Here is a 20,449-nt window from a genome sequence, read left to right on the forward strand (position 1 = left end):
ATCTTTCTAAAACATCATCTTTTTAAAGGAAGATTCAGAATAACAGCACTTCCTTGATAAGAAGTTCTTTCATTTATAAACATCAGTTACCACTTGTCCTCAATAAGATGCCATTGACTCTAAGACACACTAATGATTTGGTTTTTTTCTAGGGAAAAAATTATTACTATCATATTAAATATACATCCCCATTTTTAAGATGTATCTATTTTCAGAAACATTAAGATGTAAAAACGTATACATATACATCCTAGAATTGAGAAAATAAACTATCATATTTTGTTATAAAGAAAGTATACTTTGGGGGGCTACTGACATTTACAAAGTGGTTAATCCTCAAGTTAAAATGCTTACGATTGCTGCCCAGCCTGAATTAGACCTAATGTTTATAACTACTTCTTACAGCTGTCAGTGTGCCCTGTCCCTATCAGCTCCTCTTCTCCACCTTCTAATTCACTGGCAAGTCATATAGCTGAGCTTGTCAAAAGTGTCATATAAAGTAAGAGTTAAGAGACCCTAAATGAAATAAGAAAAGCTCTTTTAGCAGAAAAGTACGAGCTTTAGTGATTAATTTCATGTTATCTAGTCTTTCGGCTGTGAACTCTATTTTGCCCTTGACTGTACTTAGTCATGTTTGGGACAGCTGAGACTGCAAGACAGATAAACAAACACGGTATTATATAGAGAAGTGTCTTCTCAGTCACTGAAAGACCTTGCAACTTCAATATAATGCTGTCTGTGACATAAAAGCAAATTAAATATGAGTTCTGACCTTTCCAACTAAGCACCCCTGATTTTAAATCAACAAATAGCGTGGTATCAATATTCTGGTACCATAAAGGCTCGGCATTGCTATACCTAGCGGAATTTTAAATTGGGTTTTTTTAAACAGCTTTATTGAGGTATTCAATTGGGTTTTTAAATACAAGTTTCTCAAAACAGTTGTCATATTACAATTACTGTTGTGTGATATCTGGTTAATGAAAAAAGACTATCCATCTTCTGCAGGGTCAGGAAGAACCTAAAATTAATATTAGCACTTGAAAAAAAGAGGAAGAAAGGAAATAAATAACTCTAAAATTTTCTTCCTGTATGGTAGAACTGAAGTAGGGGTAATTTATTTATAAAATGCAATGCTTTGACTTCCCCAAGCAAAATGTTTTTCACATTGTTAGAGGATCAAAGATTTATCAGAAGGCCTTTGGCTAAAATGGCATGGAAGTGCAAGGAACACTACTAAAGAGAGATGGAGAACACTGGGAAGATAAGAAGTTCACATTTCTTAGCAAACAAGGTGGTAACAAGTTTCTATTTAAATAGTGGTAAATGATTTATAATTTAATAAAAGGAAACACTAACTAGCATTGCATCCAAGAATTATTCATTATAAGCTGCCTTTTTTTTTTTCTGAGGAAGATCATCCCTGAGCTAACATCTGTGCCCATCTTCCTCTACTTTATATGTGGGATGCCTACCACAGCATGGCTTGCCGAGCGATGCCATGTCCACACCCAGGATCCAAACTGGTGAACCCTGGGCTGCCAAAGTGGAACGTGTGCACTTAACCACTGTGCCACCCAGCTGGCCCCTAACCTGCCTTTTTTTTTTGAGGAAGATTGGTCCTGAGCTATCATCTGCTGCCAATCCTCCTCTTTTTGCTGAGGAAGATTGGCCCTGAGCTAATATCCATGCCTATTTTCCTCTATTTATGTGTGACACGCCTGCCACAGCATGGCTTGACAAGCAGTGCATAGGTCTGCACCCAGGATCCAAACCGGGGAACCCCAGGCCACTGAAGCAGAAAGTGCAAACTTAACCACTGTACCACTGGGTTGGCCCTTTTATAAGCCTTCTTATCTTCCTGAAATAGGTTATTTATCATCAACAGAATGAGGCCTTATATTTAAACTACATCTCATACTCTAAAACCTGATTACAGAATATACAACATCTATAGTTTCCATCTCCAGAAAACTCTTATTTTGAAACAGAAATAGAGAACTAATTCAGATCCTTCCCCAACTACTGGAATATCTGCAACCACCACACACCTTCTTCGAAGAGTACAGGCTAATTAGAGTGACTACAAATGAGTGAGAGGGAAGCAAGAGAATACAGAAAAATGTAACTTCTGTCAGAAAAAGTAACCCTTGTGCCAGGAGGAAGATAACGAGATACAGTGTAACACGTCCCCTACTCTGTGACGTGCATTTACATTTCCCACTTGTTCACATTATGGTCTTGTCTGAACTAACCACTATTTTGAGGTCACCTATCATTAAAATTCTGGCATTAAACAATATTCCCTAATTGTGAAAATTTCATCTCAGGGTACGCTCAAAAGACAGACTAAGTCTACTTACAATTTTCTAGGAGTTAAGTGAAATACTTTATAAATTAATTTACATGGGTTTTGTTGATTTTTTTTTTAAGACAACTAACGAGTTATCATTACCACAACTCCTTATTTATGCCTACACTGACAGAAGCAGACCGACACAGATCAACTCACATCTTTGGGTTCTGTATTAAACTTCCTGGGCAGGAGCTGGTCATTTGGTATGAGGCTTGCTGTAGCTACCCCCCAGGACTTTGGAGAAATCTGTGATTGTGGTGTTAAAGGGTGTTTTTGACTCTCAACATTGTTTTCCCAGGATTTGGGAGTCTCTGGTTGTCTTGAATCCTGTTCTTCACACATGGGAGTGGTCCATGACTTGGTGATGTCTTGTTCACTCTGCATAGAAGGGGTCCAAGACTTTGGGGTTTGCTTCTTTGGATCCTGTTCTTTCTGTAGCTGAACTGGCCAGGGCTTTGGTGTCTCCTGCTTCTTCTGTTCCTCTTGAATGTATCCTGCTTTGGATTTAGGAGTTTCTTGCTTCCACTGGCTAGGAGTTGGCTTGGGTTTGGAGACGTCCTGCTTCTTCTGCTCTTCCTGCAGAGTGGACCTGAGTTTTGGAATCTCTTGTTTCCTCTGTTCTAAGGAAACTGCAGGCTTTGATACCTCCTGGTGCTTAACAGAAGACTCCCAGGACTTGAAGGACTCCTGTTTCTTCTCCTGACCATCTGGTTCAGTAGGCATATCCCAACACTTAGGGAGATTTGGTTTTCTAGCATAATCTGCTTCCCAAGATTGCTCTTCATCTTGTTTGCTTGCATAATCTACTTCCGTCATGTAGCGTCTGTTAAGAAACTAGACCAGAGAAAAAATGTGCTTGAGTCACAAAATTTGTGGAAGACCTTAAGGGGAATATGGAACTGTATTAATGTTCCTCCATCCACTGGTCCGAGTCACTGTGCTAACTTCTGTCCTTATCCTACTTGAAAAGACTGTCCTACTTTTCGTCTATTCCTTTTCCCTCAATTAATGGAAATACAAACTTCAATACTTCAAAAATAGCAATCTATGTTTGACTCACCTAAGATTTTTTTTAAGAAGTGCATGTTGTGGTGCCACATTTGCTTGATCCAGGCTCTTTTACCAAGGTTATTATTTCACCTCTGCCCGCCTTAGGACCACTCTACCCACCTGATTCCCTTAAACGGGAAGGCAGAGGATAGTTCAACTATACAAAGTTACACTGTTTAAGCCTCATGTTTCCAGCCTTTCCTTTGTTTCCATTATATATCAATCATATTGTGGTTTTGCCTCTTTCATTCTTTTCAGCTTCTATTAATTTCAATGTGACTCAGAGAACAAATGCCCTTTTTGATTACCAATGTGAGTAAATTCTGGAGAGAGAAAAATCATACCCATCTTAAATTCTAACACAGGGGCCAAAAACAACAATAACAACTAAAATTTGAGCAGTTATTGTGGGCCAGGCCAAATTCTCAGTAATTTAGAATTTAAGTTAACTCCTTTAATCATCACAATAACCACATGAGGCGGGCATTATTATTATCATCCCCATTTTATGGATGAGGATAACAGACACAGCTGGGCTAGATATCTTGCCCAAAGTCACTAAGCCAGTAAGCTGCAGTGCCAGGCTTCAAGCTTAAGCAGTCCAGCTCCAGAGCCTCGGCTCCTAACCACAACACTATACAAAAGTCTCAAAAACCAAAATCAGCAAATTACCTTGTAGTATCTTACCTCTTGTGGTTGGATCTCTGGCTGTGCAAGTTCCATAAGAGACTCTGGGAAGATAAAAGGAATATGAAATAAAAACTAGATAAACTATAAGTTTGTAGACTGAATACAACTGTAACTCATTCTAGCAACATATTTCAGAAGAATGATAGAAAGAGAATAGTACAATTAAGTATATTCATGGCAGAAGTAATTCTCACTGTTGCTTGTTGATCACAAACAGGTAGTCTGAGGCCAACTGAAGCTAGTAGCTCTCTTTATATGAGATGCTTTTCTAAAGTCAAGTGCAGTGAAAACTTGATTTCTGACTGAAAACAAGACTCTCTCCTCTTACACACAAACACAGCTTCTTTCAAGTTGGAATTATAGCTTCAGTCCCATGGGGTAAAAATTAGTCATCTCAGCTTGAAACAGAGCCCTTACACGCTTCTCCAACAAGCCGGCTGAAGGTTGGGAGCGGGGTAATGGAGTGGAGAGACTGAAGCACTGGACTCAGTATGAAGAACTAAGAGGAGTGAACATGAAAAACGACTCGAATCTTGCTAACAGCTCCCAAAACCCTGCAGGGACTACCTCCTTAGAAGTGATAGTTCTTAAAGAAATCCAGCCTCAAACAAAAACAAAAGTGTCATTTATTCAAAGTATTTCTTCCTCAAGAAAAGTGGAATTTTGAAAAGTATATTTCCTTCACTGATTTTGCTAATTTTTTTCCTGAGTCAATATATTAACCTTAGGTTATTTACATTCTCATTCCACTACAGTATTGGATTCTACTAGAACTTACATTTTAAACAACAATTTTAAATGGAATTATCCTACTAATAGTTTAACAAAGAGGTTCATTCAAATTCCAGTGTACTATCTCATAACAAAGAATAACCTCATGTTTCTATTAAGGTTCACTCTATAAATCACGGTAATAAAGCCTAGAGATGCTTTCTAAACCTAGACTTATCCTGCAGCAAGCAAAGATTTCCATGCAAGCAGAATCTAACAAAATAAGACAATCATTTCACAACCATTTGACTCATACGGGTAAGTGTTAAAAATGCAACCACTGTAAAGAATTTCAGAGATCTCAACAAACCTGACTCTTTGACAGATTCAGTCTTCAATAACTGTTTTTTCTTCTCTGATTTTATTAGCATTTCTTCCTCTAATGATACTTCTTTTTCCTTAGCATTTTTTGGAACTGGGATACTTTCGAAATAGCCTGAGTTCAGCAATTTAGACAGTAGATCTTTCATGTGTTTGTCTAAGAAAGAGTGATTAAGACATAGTTATCACATAAACTAATAGTTCATGGAAAATTATTTGAAATAGAAATCCTAATATCATTTTATCCCAGTTAAAGTATGTCATTATAATATTCCACATTAGGAAGGATTCAAAGAACCAGGCAGCACCATGAAAAGTAAATATGTAGTCCATCTTTATGTCATGCTGAATCAATATAAATTTTAAAGATCAGAATCCCAAAGTTTTATATAAGTCACTTAAGTGTCTCTGGGCCTCCATTTCCACTATTTGGAAAACGACTAAAAATCAGAGACCCTAATCAAAGACTGTAATATGTTACAAAAGCACACACCTATTCCTTGAGATTGCAGAAAAGTCATTTCTCCCATCTGTCCCCAAGACATCACAACGAGCAATTACTCTATCTCCCCCAAGTAATTAAGTCTTCAGAGAAATAACAGTTCCTCAAACATAACCATCAGAAAATCCTATCTCGGACAATCTCTAAAGGATTTTTAAACTGCAAAATTCCATGATTAACACAGGAGTTATGTGTATGCCACTCCTAGTATATCATCATTTGATAATCAAGAAAAATCTTAAAATGATGTTAAAGTCACTGCACCACAAATGGGTCTAAAGTCTATTTCATTTTTAATATCCACTAAAACCATAATTACCATGATAGAGAACATTTTCAACAACTCAAAAAGTCCCCTCATGCCCCTTCTGTAATCAATCCCCTCCCCCTATTCCCTGGCAACCACTAACCTGCTATCATTTTAGTTATGTCTTTCCTAGAATTTCATATAAATTGAATCATACAATATGTACTCCTTTTTTGTCTGGCTTCTTTCACTCAGCATAATTACTTTGAGATTCATCCATGTTGTTGCATGTATCAATAGTTCATTCCGTTTTTTATTACTGAGCAGATTCCACTGTATGGATATACCACATCTTGTTTATCAATTATCAGTTGACGTACATCTGAGCTGGGTTCACTTGAGGCTATTATGAACAAAGCCAGTGTGAACATCCATGTACAAGTACCTATGTGATATGTTTGTTTTGTTTTGGTTTGGTTTTGCTCAGGAAGATTTGTCCTGAGCTAACATCTGTAGCCAATCTTCCTCTATTTTCTATATGGGTCACTGCCACAGCATGGCTGATGAGTGGTGCAGGTCTGTGCCCAGGATCTGAGCCCACGAACCCAGGCTGCCAGAGCAGAGCGTGCTGAACTTAAGTACTACACCACTGGGCCAAACTTGTAACGTAAGCTTTCAATTCTCTTGGGTACTAGGAATGTAACTGCTCGGTTGTCCAGTAAGTGTATGCTTAATTGTATAAGAAACTGCCAAACTATCTTCCAAAGTATTTGTATTATTTTGCATTCTAACCAAGAAATAAATGTCTGTGATTTAAACTTGAAAGGACTTAGAAATTTTGAGATTATACATACTTATATATTTTTTAAAAGGAAGCAATAACTAGTAACAAAAATGTTTACCAGCTTCTAGTGAGTTTTCATTATCCTAAGCTAGCTAGTACGGAAAACTATGTACTTCATGTCCAGCCATTTGTACTTGGTCATTTGGCCAATGTCTATTTAGGAAGCCAAAAGGACTCTCTCCAGATCATTTTCAGATTGATACACAACAATGCTTCAACAGATTATATAGCCAAACATTCATATTTTCTTAGGCAGATCTGGTAGATAAGCCTTGATATTAACAATGTGTGAATTTAAGATTGTGAAATAGAATGGGTTCTACTATGCAGAATAGAGAAGTGAACCCCAAAATGGTCAAGCTAATGTTGAAGCCAGCACTAGTCCTCAGCTCTTGTTCTCAAATCATAGTGACGTGCCACTTCAAAATTCTCCCTAGGTTCTATTTTAGTGAGTATAATTATACAATAGCTGCTTTTAACAGAACTAAACAAAGAGATCATTCTCCCGATGAATACAGTATTGTCAGACATGTAAGTTCTGATGGACTGACACAGTTTCAGCCCTCAATATCATACTAAACTTCTAACATAAAGTTTAGTATTTACTGTATAAGTCCAGAGTAGAGAAAACTCACATGTCGTTCCTACCACTGCTTTCTCACTACCTTCCAAAAGGTCCCAAAAGTACAAGGATGACTGCTCCATCTGGTCTTCAACACTGACAAGGAAAAGCAGCAGCAGAACAAAGTGGCTTTAGAGGTACACGTATACATGTATTTGGAGCCGTACAATTTATACAGTATAACCCATCAACAGTCAAGACATTCAATGTTAATTTTGTCTTTTTACTCTTTGGAAATAAAAAAATGAAATTTTATAAAAGACGACTAAATGCCTATTTATGGATTTCAAATGTAAGCATTTTTCCTTAAAACAACTAAAATAAAGATTTTACCAAATACAGCTACTAAAGAATAGGCCAAAAACAGTTTAAAGTTGTCAATGCAGTATCATTCATTATCCAGTATATGTCCGAGTGAAAGAACAGTGGAATGGAAATATCAAGAAAAGAGCTGCATTTGACTTTAAAGAGAACAGCTTATTTTTCAAATTATGTTTCACTTACATTTCACATATCAAAGTAAGCTACATTTCCTGAGTCCACTAACGTGAAGTTGGAGAAGGAAGCAACCAAATAGGTAATGACGATGGAGGAGACCATCAGAATGGGAATAAAAAAATATATATGGCTATATCTAGGTAATTGAGAGTTTTATAGGTTTCTTCCTGATACAGGGCTTATTTCTAGTAACAGCTGAAATCTGACTCTGCTTTAGCATAGCTAACGGACACAACATTGAAACAACCTGTATCTCACAAAGCAGAAGCATAGGGAGCTGTTCATTAGCTGATTTACTCCATCAAAGCAAAAACAGGAAATGGATAAGGGAAAGAAAATTGGGTAGTCTCAATTTGCTGGGTTTGTATTTTAAATTATTAAATTTGTTTTTCAGTATTTATTCACAGCATAACAACACCAAATGATTCTTACTTCGAAAGTTTAATGATATCGGCCAAGTTAAATTTTATTTGCCTCCACTTAAGTACAACAGGAGTAAGAAGGCAAAGACTCTCAGGTAATAAACAGCCTGAGATAATCACAAAAAAATTTTTTAAGAATATACCTAATTAGTATTATGGTTAATACTTGAATGAAGTTGAAATTTGATGATCAGACATTATTCTTAAAATCACTCTTACAATAAAGTATATTAATGAGGTCATTCGAACTCACTTTCTTTCTAGAAAGTCTATCAACTCTGTAAGAGTCTGGGCCAGCCAACATTTCCCACGTTGAATCAAATTAATGTTTTCTTAGTTAATTACTAAATACACATATAATTAAAAAGCTAGACTCAAGTGTTATGTGTTCTATTTTAGGAAAATATTTTTATTAGCTTACCTCAGACTTTCATTTCTTTCAGGGCAGGTCAGTTTTGAAAATTTAATGAGGTAGTCAAGTTCTTTTAAAGGCAAATACACTGCACCATTCAAGCCCCCTTTGAAGTCTTTCTGTACATGTTCCTGTGTCAAATTCTGTAATACATACTGAACTTGAAGTATAGTGCGAAGTTTTTTCTTCTCAGCCTCAAGTTTTAGCATGTGCTCCCTTCTCTGGGCCTTCTTCTGCGCTTTAAGCAGCTGTTAAAACAAACGCTAATTAAGGCTGACAACTCTCCACCACCCCATATTAGCAATTCATAGTCTACAAAAGCGTAATGCCAAAGAGGTGAAGTTAGATGACAAATCTCATATAACAACACTGACTGTGAAGCTCACAAGTTCATTGAACCCCTGCATCCTCTTTCAGATAAGTCACTGAGTAAGAAACTGGTTTGTCTCAAGTAACCAGAGCCGAGGGAGTCCTAACATCTGACTCCCAACTCCAGGCTGAATCTAGCACCTGTGACAAGACCATGATGAGAAGCAAAGTACCTATCACTGATGTCCATATTAATTCCAAGGTTTTACTTTTCCATATTTATGCATATCAAGTCTTTTTAGGCCAAACATTTTAAGAAAAAGCTTTAGTTTAGTCTTGGGTTTTTTTTAAATCTCATGTTCCAGGAGAAGAATATTTAAACAAAAATGGTCAGTTTTCAACCAACCAAAGAAGACCAGCTAAGGCATACGGAATTGAAAACCAAACAGAAATAAAATATTTTACAAATGTAATGTCAAAAAACAGCCATGACAAACAGGTTTCTGGTTTGTTTGTTTTTTAAAGTAAAATTAAGAGATATTTTCATAATAGTTTGTCAGCCTGGATGGAGCTGTATCTTCCAATATGCAGCTGACAAAACACATAAGGAAAATTAGCAGAACCTAAGTTTTCCCTCAAATTAATGCATGTGTGTAAAATGAGCAGCTCTGAGTCTACTACCAAGCTCAGAACTATAATACCTTAAAGTCTGACGTGATACATGGGTCCCAGAAGCAGCTTCCCATTTATAAAATACCAATCACTAAAACATACCATCCATTTCCACTAAGAAACCTAAAAGGTCTTTTCTCCCTATAGGTGTTTTTCTGATTGTAACGTTTCCATCATATTGGATATTTTCCAAGGTATGGAGATTAAGAGAACAAAAAAAAATCTAAAAGAAGATTTTTCCTATCAATAGGTGAAAGTACTGTGACCCATATAGCATCATATTTAAAACTCTACAATGGGGATGTTCATAAATCCTAACAGATTAAGATTGGGGGGGAGAAATGTAAGGAAAAAGATTTGTTATGGCATTATTAATTTCTTTCTAGGGGGTATGAAAGCAACTTAATAAATTTGACTTGTGCTACCACCAGGGACAAGAGACAATGGGTGAATATAAAATTTTGAGAATGAGAAACAGACTGGTTGGGGGTTATGTGGGCAAGGATGTTTTCTTCAGGGTGGCAAAAGCTCAGAAAAGCTTTTTCCAAGACCTCAATATGGACTTACACCAATAACACTTACCAAAACTACAGGATTATCACTTTCTGCTGGAGAGGAAGAAAGCAGGGAGGTGGCAATTCTAGCTCTCCAAGACGTGGGAGTGTCTTGGACACAGTTTCATGATGGTACAGGAAAAGGCAACTGATGCTGAGGGCATCTTCAGCACTATAGCACACAATTACCTCAGATGTCTCTCTTGCCACCTCCCAAGGTTGGATTAGGTGTTCTTCTTGGCCCATGCCACCCTGAACTTCCCCATCAAAGGATCTATTACACTAAATGGTTATCCTTTTATTTATCTGCATCCCTTTTAGACTGCAGCTCCATGACGACAGGCACTATATCTCCGCTGTTCACCAGTATATCACTAGTGCCCAGCATATAGCCTGACACGTGACAAGACCTCAAATATTTGTTGAATCAATCAAGTATCAAGTAAGAAATATGGTTCTCCTAGATCATATTCAGATGTCATGAAAACCACTGACAAGAACCTATTTCTCCTTATTTATGTGGAAATTAAGAAGGCAGGTTCATCTTCTCTTTTTCCACTCCAGAAGGACCAGTTTGGAAAGGAGACCATATGAAGTAAACTGTTATCAAGCAAGAGTACTGAATAATAAAGCTTATTTTCTGAACCATGACTTAGAATGATAAATCTCCACCAAGGCACGGAGCTCCATATCATGAAGACAAAGAGAAATGTGGCTGGGCTGAACAGGAACACTTTCAACTTTAGTCTGAAGAGAAAGAAGAAAATGTTGTACAAACTGCAAAACTGGCTATCCTAGAAGAGGTCTGACAAAAGAAAGACTTTAGTAAAACAAGAGCCCAAAAATGACTAGGCTGGAAGGTACTGGCAAGCAGTTTTGGGGTCTTGATTCATTACCGCAAGCTCCAAAGTACTTTAGCACCTCACCTAAAGTGAAAGCAAATCTACAGTACATATAAGAAAAAATAATCTCGTGGGTATCAACAAAGTTTGGTGAGCTGGGAGCTACCTCTAGACTACAGCAGCGGAAGACCATGTAAAGAGAAAGATACCATATCCATGGTATAACATGAGGAACACCGTTTTTAGGGGCAAAAAGTAGCTAGGGTCCTATCTTCACTCTACCACTTACTGGCCATATGACTTTGAAGGAGTTCCTTTTGTTATGAGTTTCAGATTCCTTATCTGTAAAATGGGTCTACTTATTTTGACTTTCTAGATTGCTATAAAAATCAAATGGACTTACAGAGGTGCCTGGCACATGGAAGGTATTTACAAAGAGGTTTAAATCTAAAAAGAAGAATATCATACATTTAAAGAATAAACACCTGAATGGAAAACTAAAACTTAATAGAGTAACTTTGAGTAAAGAGAGTTAATGGAAAATTTTAAGTATTATACAAGTATATCTCCAATCAGAGGGAAGATATGAAAGATCTTTTTGCAGTAAAATGGACCAAAACTAAATAAACATATGGGGAGGGGAGAGGAAGAATCAATCATACAAGTATAAGAAAAAAATTGACTTAAAAGTACTGTATCTAAAATAGCCTAGAAAGGGGTCGGCCCCATGGCCGAGTGGCTAAATTCGTGCGCTCCACTTCGGTGGCCTGGGGTTTCACTGGTTCAGATCCTGGGCACGGACCACCCACCACTCATCAAGCCACGCTGAGGCAGCGTCCCACATAGCAGAGCCAGAAGGGCCTACAACTAGAATATGTAACTATGTAGTGGGGGGCTTTGGGGAGAAGAAGAAGAAAAAAGAAAAGAAGATTGGCAACAGATGTTAACTCAGGTGCCAATCTTGATAAAATAGCCTAGAAATATTTAATAACTGAAATTAACAAACTACTAAAATTAAGTGATAAATGCGTGAATATGAGTTACAATATGCTATGACTGACAAAGAGCTAATATCATCTTAGAATTGCATTAACAGAGGTATCCAGAAAACTGAAGGTAGTGGCTCTGTACTAGGCTATTTTAGATCTACACACAACCTTTTTTTTTTTTTATTTTTATTTTTTTTTTTAAGATTTTTATTTTTTTTCCCTTTTTCTCCCCAACACCCCCCAGTACATAGTTGTATATTCTTCGTTGTGGGTCCTTCTAGTTGTGGCATGTGGGACGCTGCCTCAGTGTGGCTTGATGAGCAGTGCCATGTCCGCGCCCAGGATTCGAACCAACGAAACACTGGGCCGCCTGCAGCGGAGCGCGCGAACTTAACCACTCGGCCACGGGGCCAGCCCCTACACACAACCTTTTAAGAGTTAATTACATCAGACGTCCAGAAAAGAGCAATTCAGAACTATATTACAAGGATTAAGATGGCAAATGGTTTTAGCCTAGAAACGATGTTTGGGGTTTGTTTTTATTTTTTTATTGTTTTGATACCAGAGGAATGGAGAAGAAAATCTTAGTTCACCCTACAAGAAGAAAATATCCAAAACAGTAAAAGAGACTACCTTACGAGGCATGGTCGCCACCCTAGAAATGAATTTACAAAAATACTTCCTCAACTCTTAGAAGACAATCTTTAAAGGGCTTTCTAATACAAGATTCTGAAACAGTGAAGAATATTCACTAATGAATGCTCAGACTTCCTATTTCTTACTGATTAAATCTGACAGAGGTTAGAAGTTTGCATTGCCAACATAGAGAACCTAACAAGCAGCGAGATGAGACTTACTTCTATGCAGCATGAATCACAAGTTTTCCTGGTAACAACTGTCACGGTCTCCAGAAGAGTCTACCAATTCTGTTTCCTAATACGTTAAATAACGCTAAACTTATAAGCCTATTTTATATAAATTTACAAACCTATATTCTAAAACATCTTTAATAAATGTATCTGTCAAATAGTTTTTATTCTCCCTCGTGATAACTTCTATAATTCCATAGTGAAATAATACATATTAGATAACTAAAACTTTATTCACAATGTCTCATATTCAGATACCATTTGTACTCTCTTGCGACTCCAGAAATCTGAAAACATTAGTTCTTCAGTAACCATCCTCAACCTCACATGCCCAATAAAATATCAGCAGGAATGAGATGGATGGTAACCAAGCACCATTATTAGACACTGACATTTTATTCAAGATCGAGTAAGTAAACTGGTTTCAGGAAAAGCAAAGAAAACATACTTACATCTTGGCTCAGTCCAGAAAAGGTTTTCTGAAGCTCCTTGGCAAATTCTAAGTTATGTAGCACTTCTTCATACTTATCTACTGCTTCCTACCAAATAAGATAAGAAAACATCAATTCTGTGGACTTCTAAGTACAAATATGTCAAAATAAGTGTTCCTTAAAAGTAGTAGAGGAGATTTAAGACTTCATGAACTAGCCAATTACTATACATACTCAAAAAAGTAGGGAGAAAAGTATTTAGTAGAAGTTATATTAAGTTGCTTTAAAAGTTCAATTTTTATACTAGAAATCTGAGCCATAATAATAATAATAATAATGATATGGCTGACTCCCTATCTATAAAGTCTACAGTCAGAGAGGCCTGTGGGCTTTGAGAGCACTGAGCCAATAGGATTCCTCTGTCAACACTCACTCACTACTCAAAGGCATTACACAAGTAGCATAGCGAGGATGACACAGATGAATAAGCAACTTCAAGAAGTTTACACTAGGAGGGAAAAGACTTGTAAACAATTACCTATAACAGATAAAACTAAGTATCGTAACAGAAATATTGCAAATTTAAAGGAGCAAATTTTTTTAAGATTTCACAAAGTTGCTAATTAGAGAAGAGGCGGGTTTTTTATGGGACTTATACTAACTCAAATCTATACAGAGGAACAAAGGGCTAATATGAAATAGAACAAGGTGGAAAACTTCTCCAACCAGATAAAGACATACTATAAAGACTCTATAATTAAATTTATAGTATTCCACTTCTAGGTATCTTCCCAAAAGAAATGAAAACATATGTTCACATCAAGGCTTGTATCCAAATGTATATGGCAGCATTATTCATTAAAGCTCAAAATAAAAAAATCCACATATCCAGCAACTGGTAAATGGATTAAAAAAACGTAGTATAACGATACAAAGGAACAGTAGTCAGTAATAAAAAGAAATGAATTACTGATACATGCTATAAGATGGATGAACCTCAAAAACATAATGCTAAGTCAAAGAAGCCAGATGCAAAAGACTCTATTTTATATGAAATATCCAGAAAAAACAAATTTGTAGAGCTAGGAAGCAAACGGCACAAAAGGGAACTTGTAGGGGTTGTGGAAATGTTTTAAAACTACACTGTCATGATAGTTGCATAACTCTACAAATTTACTATAAATCACTGAATTGTACATTTACAATGGGTTAATTTTATGATATGTGCATGATACTGCAATAAAACTTTTTTAAAAAATAGCCTGATTATAAGTCTTTACAAAGGTATAGAGCAACATGAATTTCTGTGTATTAGCAGTATTGGCATAAATTGGTACAATAATTTTGGAAAACAGTTTGGCATTTTTACCCATGAAGTTAACTAGGGGCATACCCAACAGCCCAATAATAGGTATATACCCTGAAAAAAATATTTCACCTATGTCTCAACTGCACATATAAGATTGATCAAAGTAGAATACCAAAAAATACCAAGCAACTCAAACATCCATCTATTTACAGACTACTACTGAGGAGAGAAAAGCAAATGAACTATAGCTCCTTGCATCAATCTAAAAAACCTAAACATAATGAGTGAAAAAGGCAAACTACAGAATCTATAGTATGGTAACATTTATTATAAGGTACGAGAAAGCAACCCTAACAGATTTAAAGGCAGCAAACAAGTGCTATTAAAATAAAAGCAAGGGAAGGAGAGGGGAAAAGTTCAGGGTCAAGTTATAGGAAAGAGAAAGTACTAGAAGGAGCTTCAAAGGTGCTGGTAACCAATATTTGAGTTAAGTGGTGGGTTCTGATGCTTGCTTTATTATGCATCATAACTTAATGCAACATTTTGTTTGTACCATATATTTCATAATAAAAAAGGTAGAGAGGCCTTCCAAATACCGAACCAAGAATGCACAGACAACATAAGCATAGTATACAGTCCTCAGTGGGATGTAAAACTAGAAAGGAATACCCCTCCATATCTACTCCCAAATGGTATTAACTTTGACTCAAGAAAAGCAGGATCAAATGGGAATGACCTCAACTTCCCACCATCATATGTGGATCCATCCTTTCTTTTTCCCTTCCTTTACAGTGAAGGAGATCTCCTCCTACCCGTGCCCTGGATCCTATCCACTCTGCCTTCATAGGAAATCTCACTCTATGATTCTCTCTTTAATGTCTTGAGCTTCTCCTGCTGTTGATGCTTAAACCAGCATTTAAAAAGTTCAAGTCTCCCCAAGCTAAACAAGAAAAACAAAAAGTGCCTTTCTGGCAACCGCCTCCTTCCAGTCTCAGACAAATTTCAAAAATGTCTACACACGCTCCATTTCCTCTTCAGCTCTATCAACCTGGATTCTGTTTCCACCATTCCCCTAGAACTGTCCTAGCTGAAGTCAGCAATGTCAACCCCGTCCTTTAAAGCTAAGGATCTTTTATAGCTCTCATTTTAGTTGACGTCTCAGAAGACTTAACATAAAGGCACCCTCCTGCTCTACAAACATGTCTTGTTTTTTACAACATTAAACTTCCATTTCCTCCCATTTCTCCAGCTGCAATAATTTTTCCATTAACTTATAAATCACTCAGAATGATGTCTGACCCTAAAGTAAGTTCACTATAAATATTTTTGGCCATTATTATCCAAATGTTAAATGTTAGATTTCCTCAGCACTCTGTCCTAGGCTTCTTTTCTACTCTCTATACTCTCACCCAAGACAGTCTCATCATTTCTCATGGCTTCAATCAGCAGCCATAGAGGTGACATATCTATATACTAAACTTCTCTATGTTCCAGACTTGTACCTTAAATACTTACTAGACATCACCCCTAATACCTGACAGGCACATTAAAATCAATGGTCAAAAATTGAGCTCTTCATCCCATTCTCTCAAACCTTCCTCTCCTGCAGTGTTTCCAAGCCCAATAGATGGTTTTGCCATCCACGCAACTGTTCAAGCCAGAAACCTGGAAACCACTCTTGGCTTTTCCCTCTACTCTTACATCCAGTTACCAGGCTATGTTGATTTTACCTCTCAAATCCAGCTACTTTTGTGTTTGTGTTCGTGTGTGTGTGCGTGTGTGTGAGGAAGATTCACTCTGAGCTACCATCCGTTGCCAATCCTTTTTTTTTCCCTTGAGGAAGATTAGCCCTGAGCTAACACCTGTGCCAATCTTCCCCTACTTTGCAGGTAGGATGCCTCTACAGACCGGCCAACGAGTGGAGTAGGTCCACACCTGGGAGCCAAACCCACAAACCCTGGGCCACCAAAGCGGAGCACTGAACTTTAACCACTTGGCCATGGGGCCAGCCACCAAATCCAGCTACTTTTACTCAAAATCTCTCTGCCACTACCTTAATCTCTGAGCTAGACTACAGCCAACCCTTATCTAGTCTCCTTATATCCATCCATCCTTACCAGCTCCAAACCAGTCTTCACACTGCAAAGTGATTTTCTTAAACTACAAATCTGTAGTTATTCACTGCTTAAAACACCCCTATATCATTTCTGACGCCCTTAGGAAAAAGCACAAAGTCTTTAAATGGTATACAAAGATCTGTGTAATGTGGCTTCCCCTCCAGCTTCATCACTCCGTCCATACTGGCCTTCTTCCCAATTTCTCAGAAAGGCTTTTTGTAAAAACATTCTTTTCCTTCTCAGGGCCTTTCCACATACTAGCACCTGCCTAGTCTGCTCTTCTTCCTCTTTCTCCACTTTAAGTGGCTAAGTCCTACTCATGTTTTAGGTCTTAACAAAGCCCTTCTTTCTCAAGGAAGCTGTCCTCAACTCTCCAGACTAAGTTAGATTCCTCATTACAATTCATTATCATTCCATACTTCACTTGAACATTCATCACGTTTATATTTGCTTATTTCCTGCCTCCCTTCCCCATTACATTTATTCATGGAGGCAAGGATCATATTTGTCCCTTAGGTACGATATCCATAGCATTAAGCACAGCACCTCCCAGAGTAGGTACTTAATGCATTTTTGTTGAACAAATAAAAGGTATTTCAGAACATGATCTTAGAGAGCCTCAAATATGCTAAAGATTCTGAAGAGAATTTAAAACTTCTGAATAGATTCATATGCTGAGATTTCTGTTTCAAGAAAAAAACACTAGAGGGAGTAGGACTGGTGAATTGGAAAGGAAGGTCTCAAAACAAGGAGATTAATTAGGAAGCTTACGTAACATTTAGGTGGCTTGCCTTGACTAGGTCAACAGCAGTGGGACCACAAAGGAGAAAAGATTCCGTATTATGTAATGAGTTCAGCATTATGCATTAACTATAACATAGGTCAGAGTTTAGCAACAAGGGATGGTTATCAAATCCTAATTCTTTAACGGTAAAAATCTCAGTGGAGCTGAAATCATCAAGTGCCCCTGGCCTTGTGCTCACGCACTCACTTGAATCTCAGGTCTCCATTCAAATCCAGATCTGAACCAAAACAGATATTGAAGTTACAAATGGGACTCTCAACTTCACGAAGACATTCATCTTCTATTTCAAAGGAGAAATCTAGGTTTATGTTAGCAATGATAGCGAAATCTTAGAGGCCTGTAGCTTAGTCCTGATAGGTTACTTAAGAGTTATTACTAAAGGCTACAACAGCCATGCAGATCACAGAAAGCTTTATTTACAAATATCTGTTGAGTGAAAGAAAAAATACCAACCAAAAATACAAAATGTCCAACCAACAATATTGAAAACACAGTATCAAACCTATAGTATACAGCTAAAGCAGTGCTTGAAGGAAAATTTACCGTGGGGGGAAAAAAGGAAAGAAATGAATTAAGCCCTCGACTCAAAGTTAAAAAATGAAGCAAAGAAACCAAAGGAAAGCAGCAAGATAAAAAGAATAGAAGAGGGGCTGGCCCCGTGGCCGAGTGGTTAAGTTCGCGCGCTCCGCTGCAGGCGGCCCAGTGTTTCGTTGGTTCGAATCCTGGGCACGGACATGGCACTGCTCATCAAACCACACTGAGGCAGTGCCCCACATGCCACAACTAGAAGGACCCACAATAAAGAATATACAACTACGTACCAGGGGGGCTTTGGGGAGAAAAAGGAAAAAAATAAAATCTTTAAAAACAAAAACAAAGAACAGAAGAGAAAAAATAAAATAAATCCAAAAGCAGGCTTAAAAACCCCACTAACTTAATTAAGAGTAAACTGAGGAAATACAACTACACAAAATTAGAAATACACAGAAGAAACACAGAAACAGACTTTTATAAAGTTACTTGGCCCCAATCTATGCAAATAAATTTTTTAAACTAGATAAAATAAACGATTTTCAAGTAAAAGTTTGAAAAGTTGACTTCAAAGAAAGAAAAAAAAATCTAAACAAATCAATTTCCAAAGGAAAAATAGGGGATATTTTCAAAGAACTCCTACTCAAAAAATAACTAGGCTCAGAGAGTTCACCAAACAATTCAACCCAACTTTAAAGACCATGCATCATGGAAACACTGACATGACATTAAAAAAGGAAAGGGCAGGTGAACAGGCAGAGCACAGAGGACTTTTAGGGCAGTGAAACTACTCTATATGATACCACAGTGGTGGATACGTGCCATTCTACATTTGTCAACACCCACAGAATGTACACCACCAAGGGTGAACCCTAATGTACACTACAGACTTTGGGCAATGATGATGTGTCAACATAGGTTTGACTGTAACAGATGTCCCACTCTGGGAAGCAAAGTTGACAGTGGAGGAGGCTGTGTGTGTGTCAGGTCTGGAGGGACATGGGAACTTGCTATCTTTCTGCTCAATTTTGCTGTGAAGCCATAACTGCTCAAAATATAAAGTCTATTAAAAAAAAAAGGAAGAGGCAAAAATAAAGGCTCAAAAAGTATCTATATTAAGGTAAGTTGTATAGAAAATGGAGAGAGAGGAGACAGGGAGAAAAGTATTTGTTTATAAAGGCTTAAAGAAACTCTGGATGGATACATAAGACTCTATTAGCAATTATTATTTTGTAAGGGGAGAAGTGAACAGAGGAAGGATAGAGTAAAAGAAAAATTGCATCTTTTTTAGTATTTCCTAATTTCTGAACTATGTGAATTATTACCAATTTAAAAAACTAAACTTAGAGCTTTGAAATTAAACACTATACTACTGACAACAGCTCTCTGCAGGGTCAGATTATAGATTTTTTCCGACATACCTGCATTTTCTAAATTTCTACCTTAAATATAGATTGCTTGTACAAGATGCTATTTCTCAAAAGTACCACAAACTATATGCTTAATCACATCTAAAAATCTAATATTCAATCATTTTATGTTTAGTAAATCTAAATGTAATAATTATCTTACGTGCCTACTATATGCTATACACTATTCTAAGTACTAAGAAAACAGCAATGAACAGAAAAAATCTGTACTTTAATGGAACTTATACCATAAGGGAAGGAGAGACTAACAAAATAAAACTTTACAGTTTGTCAGAAAAGTGCTTCTATTAAGAAAATTAAAGCAAGGAGCAGAGCTAAGGAGTGTGAATGGGAGGATGGAGGTACCGTGTTGTCAGGACAAGCTTCACTGAGCTGACCTTCAAATAAAAAGCTGAAGGAGGTTTGGACTTGAGCCATTTAGGCATCTGGGAAAAAGCATCCCAGGCAGTAGGAACAACGCGTACAAAGCCCTGAAGTGGATGTGTGCCTGCGATGTTTGAGGAACAGCAAGAAGGCCAGTGTAGCTGGAACGAAGCTAGCAAGGGAGAGCAGTGTAGGAAATGCAATAAAGATGTAAAAGGAAGCAGGGAGCGTATTTGCAGGGTTTCTTACAGGCCATAGTAAGGACATTTTGCCACCTTGATGGGAAGCAATGGGAACTTTTGAGCAGGGAATGAACATCTGACTTACATGTGAACAGGATTACTGAGGCCACTGTGTTGAGAACAGAGAGAGAGCAGAAAGAGAAAAATCTGTGAGGAAGCTATTACAGGAATGCAGATGAAAGATGATGTGTCTTGGACCAGGATGGCAGAAGTGGAATTTATGAAAAACGGTCAGTTTCTGGATTTATTCT

The 20,449-nt window shown here is 37.3% G+C and overlaps 1 protein-coding gene across 30 annotated transcripts in view; it reads right to left on the minus strand.

Moving 5' to 3' along the window:
* CAPRIN2 (caprin family member 2) overlaps nt 1-20,449 on the minus strand; it is a 41,611-nt gene that overhangs the window by 15,944 nt on the left and 5,218 nt on the right. For 27 of the 30 annotated variants that reach the window (XM_070271189.1, XM_070271183.1, XM_070271198.1 and 24 more), the window contains exons 4-9: nt 13,423-13,509; nt 8,745-8,983; nt 7,417-7,499; nt 5,178-5,345; nt 4,094-4,137; nt 2,513-3,190 (exon numbers count right to left, since the gene is read on the minus strand). In XM_070271189.1, coding sequence (XP_070127290.1) covers nt 2,513-3,190; nt 4,094-4,137; nt 5,178-5,345; nt 7,417-7,499; nt 8,745-8,983; nt 13,423-13,509 — 1,299 coding nt within the window. The remainder of the gene's footprint in view (nt 1-2,512; nt 3,191-4,093; nt 4,138-5,177; nt 5,346-7,416; nt 7,500-8,744; nt 8,984-13,422; nt 13,510-20,449) is intronic. The other 3 variants (XM_070271205.1, XM_070271203.1, XM_070271201.1) reach the window with 1 other exon arrangement.

This window comes from Equus caballus, chromosome 6 (genome assembly GCF_041296265.1).
Source record: "Equus caballus isolate H_3958 breed thoroughbred chromosome 6, TB-T2T, whole genome shotgun sequence".
NCBI classification, from domain to species: domain Eukaryota; kingdom Metazoa; phylum Chordata; class Mammalia; order Perissodactyla; family Equidae; genus Equus; species Equus caballus.